We start from the raw sequence: 1,101 nt of genomic DNA, 5'->3' as shown, positions 1-1,101 counted from the left end.
AAAAGACGTTGTTCAATGTGTATGAGTGCGCATGTGTTGCCGATGCAATACCACACGGTGAGAGGGCATTGATTAATATGTGTGTAAAAGTGAAAAAAGTCGGCGATCCGTGTAAGGCAAACGCAAGGGACGTCGAAGTGTGCGTGGTGACTGGAGACGAGCTGGCGGAAGACTGGCCAGCAGCAGACCCATTAGTGTGGTATCGGTAGGCATACGCGCGTCGAGGGTGATTCCTGCGCCGCGATGAACAGCAGGCCCGAGCGGAATTAAATCTGGTTCGACTGCATGTCGCACTCGAAGTCGCCCGCAGCCTCACCAGCATACGCCAACTGTGCCCACACGCGCCAGTGTAGTATACCAAGGTGCGCAAGTCTGGTGGCCATATCCTCAACACCAGCAGCGTCGCGACCGGATCCATCCGCTGAGCTGGCATCCCACGCGCGGCTAGAGCTAGGGCCTCGGCTGCCTGTAGCGACAGAGAACAGAGCGACGCCGTTGAGGCCTCGGTACTCGCGCATGCGGCGTTGAAGATCGGTCAAGAGGCGAGCGTTGAAGTGATCCTCTACTTCGCGGAAAAGGGAGCCGTGGACATCCGTGACGTGTGCAAGAAGCTTAGCCTCGAACGCGGGCAGCATATCTGAAGGGGCATTGGTGAACCGAAAGATCTGAATGGCCAGGGACGGAGCCATCGAGGCCCATCGAGACTCGTGGCGGGAGGTTGGCGGCGATGTTTGAATGAGGGCGACGAGCGAGTTGTAGAGCTTGCGAGCCTTGGCCTGGGACTCGTTTGGATCGGAGGTTGGGATGGCTTGGCTGGGGAGCACGAGAGACGAGCGAGGAGACGACGTGATCGAATCAGCCGAGCTGAAAGCCAGGCTTGAAGGCCGCGATCCAGACGCCGGAGGCGTGTTGAAGTTGAAGTCGAAAGGGCTCGATGTCCTCGAGATGACGGGCTCCTCCTCCAAATGGGACGGGAATCCGTTGGACAGGGAGTTGACAGTGCGGCTGACCCTCTCCAGTTCGTCGTACAGGCGCATACACACCTCGAGATTGACGGCGTCCAACATGTCCGATCGCAATTTCAAAAACCGCTCCTCGTCG

The 1,101-nt window shown here is 58.2% G+C and overlaps 1 protein-coding gene across 1 annotated transcript in view; it reads right to left on the bottom strand.

Annotated features, from left to right (window-relative positions):
- Positions 1–266: 266 nt before the first annotated feature.
- VDBG_05352 (conserved hypothetical protein) overlaps positions 267–1,101 on the bottom strand; it is a gene marked incomplete at both ends in the record, with an annotated part of 2,108 nt that continues 1,273 nt past the window's right edge. Inside the window, one exon of the mRNA XM_003004193.1 lies at positions 267–1,043. Coding sequence (XP_003004239.1) covers positions 267–1,043 — 777 coding nt within the window. The remainder of the gene's footprint in view (positions 1,044–1,101) is intronic.

This window comes from Verticillium alfalfae, genomic scaffold (assembly GCF_000150825.1).
Source record: "Verticillium alfalfae VaMs.102 supercont1.6 genomic scaffold, whole genome shotgun sequence".
NCBI classification, from domain to species: domain Eukaryota; kingdom Fungi; phylum Ascomycota; class Sordariomycetes; order Glomerellales; family Plectosphaerellaceae; genus Verticillium; species Verticillium alfalfae.
Note: the sequence above shows the minus strand (reverse complement) of the source record. Positions and strands in the feature narration are given on the sequence as shown.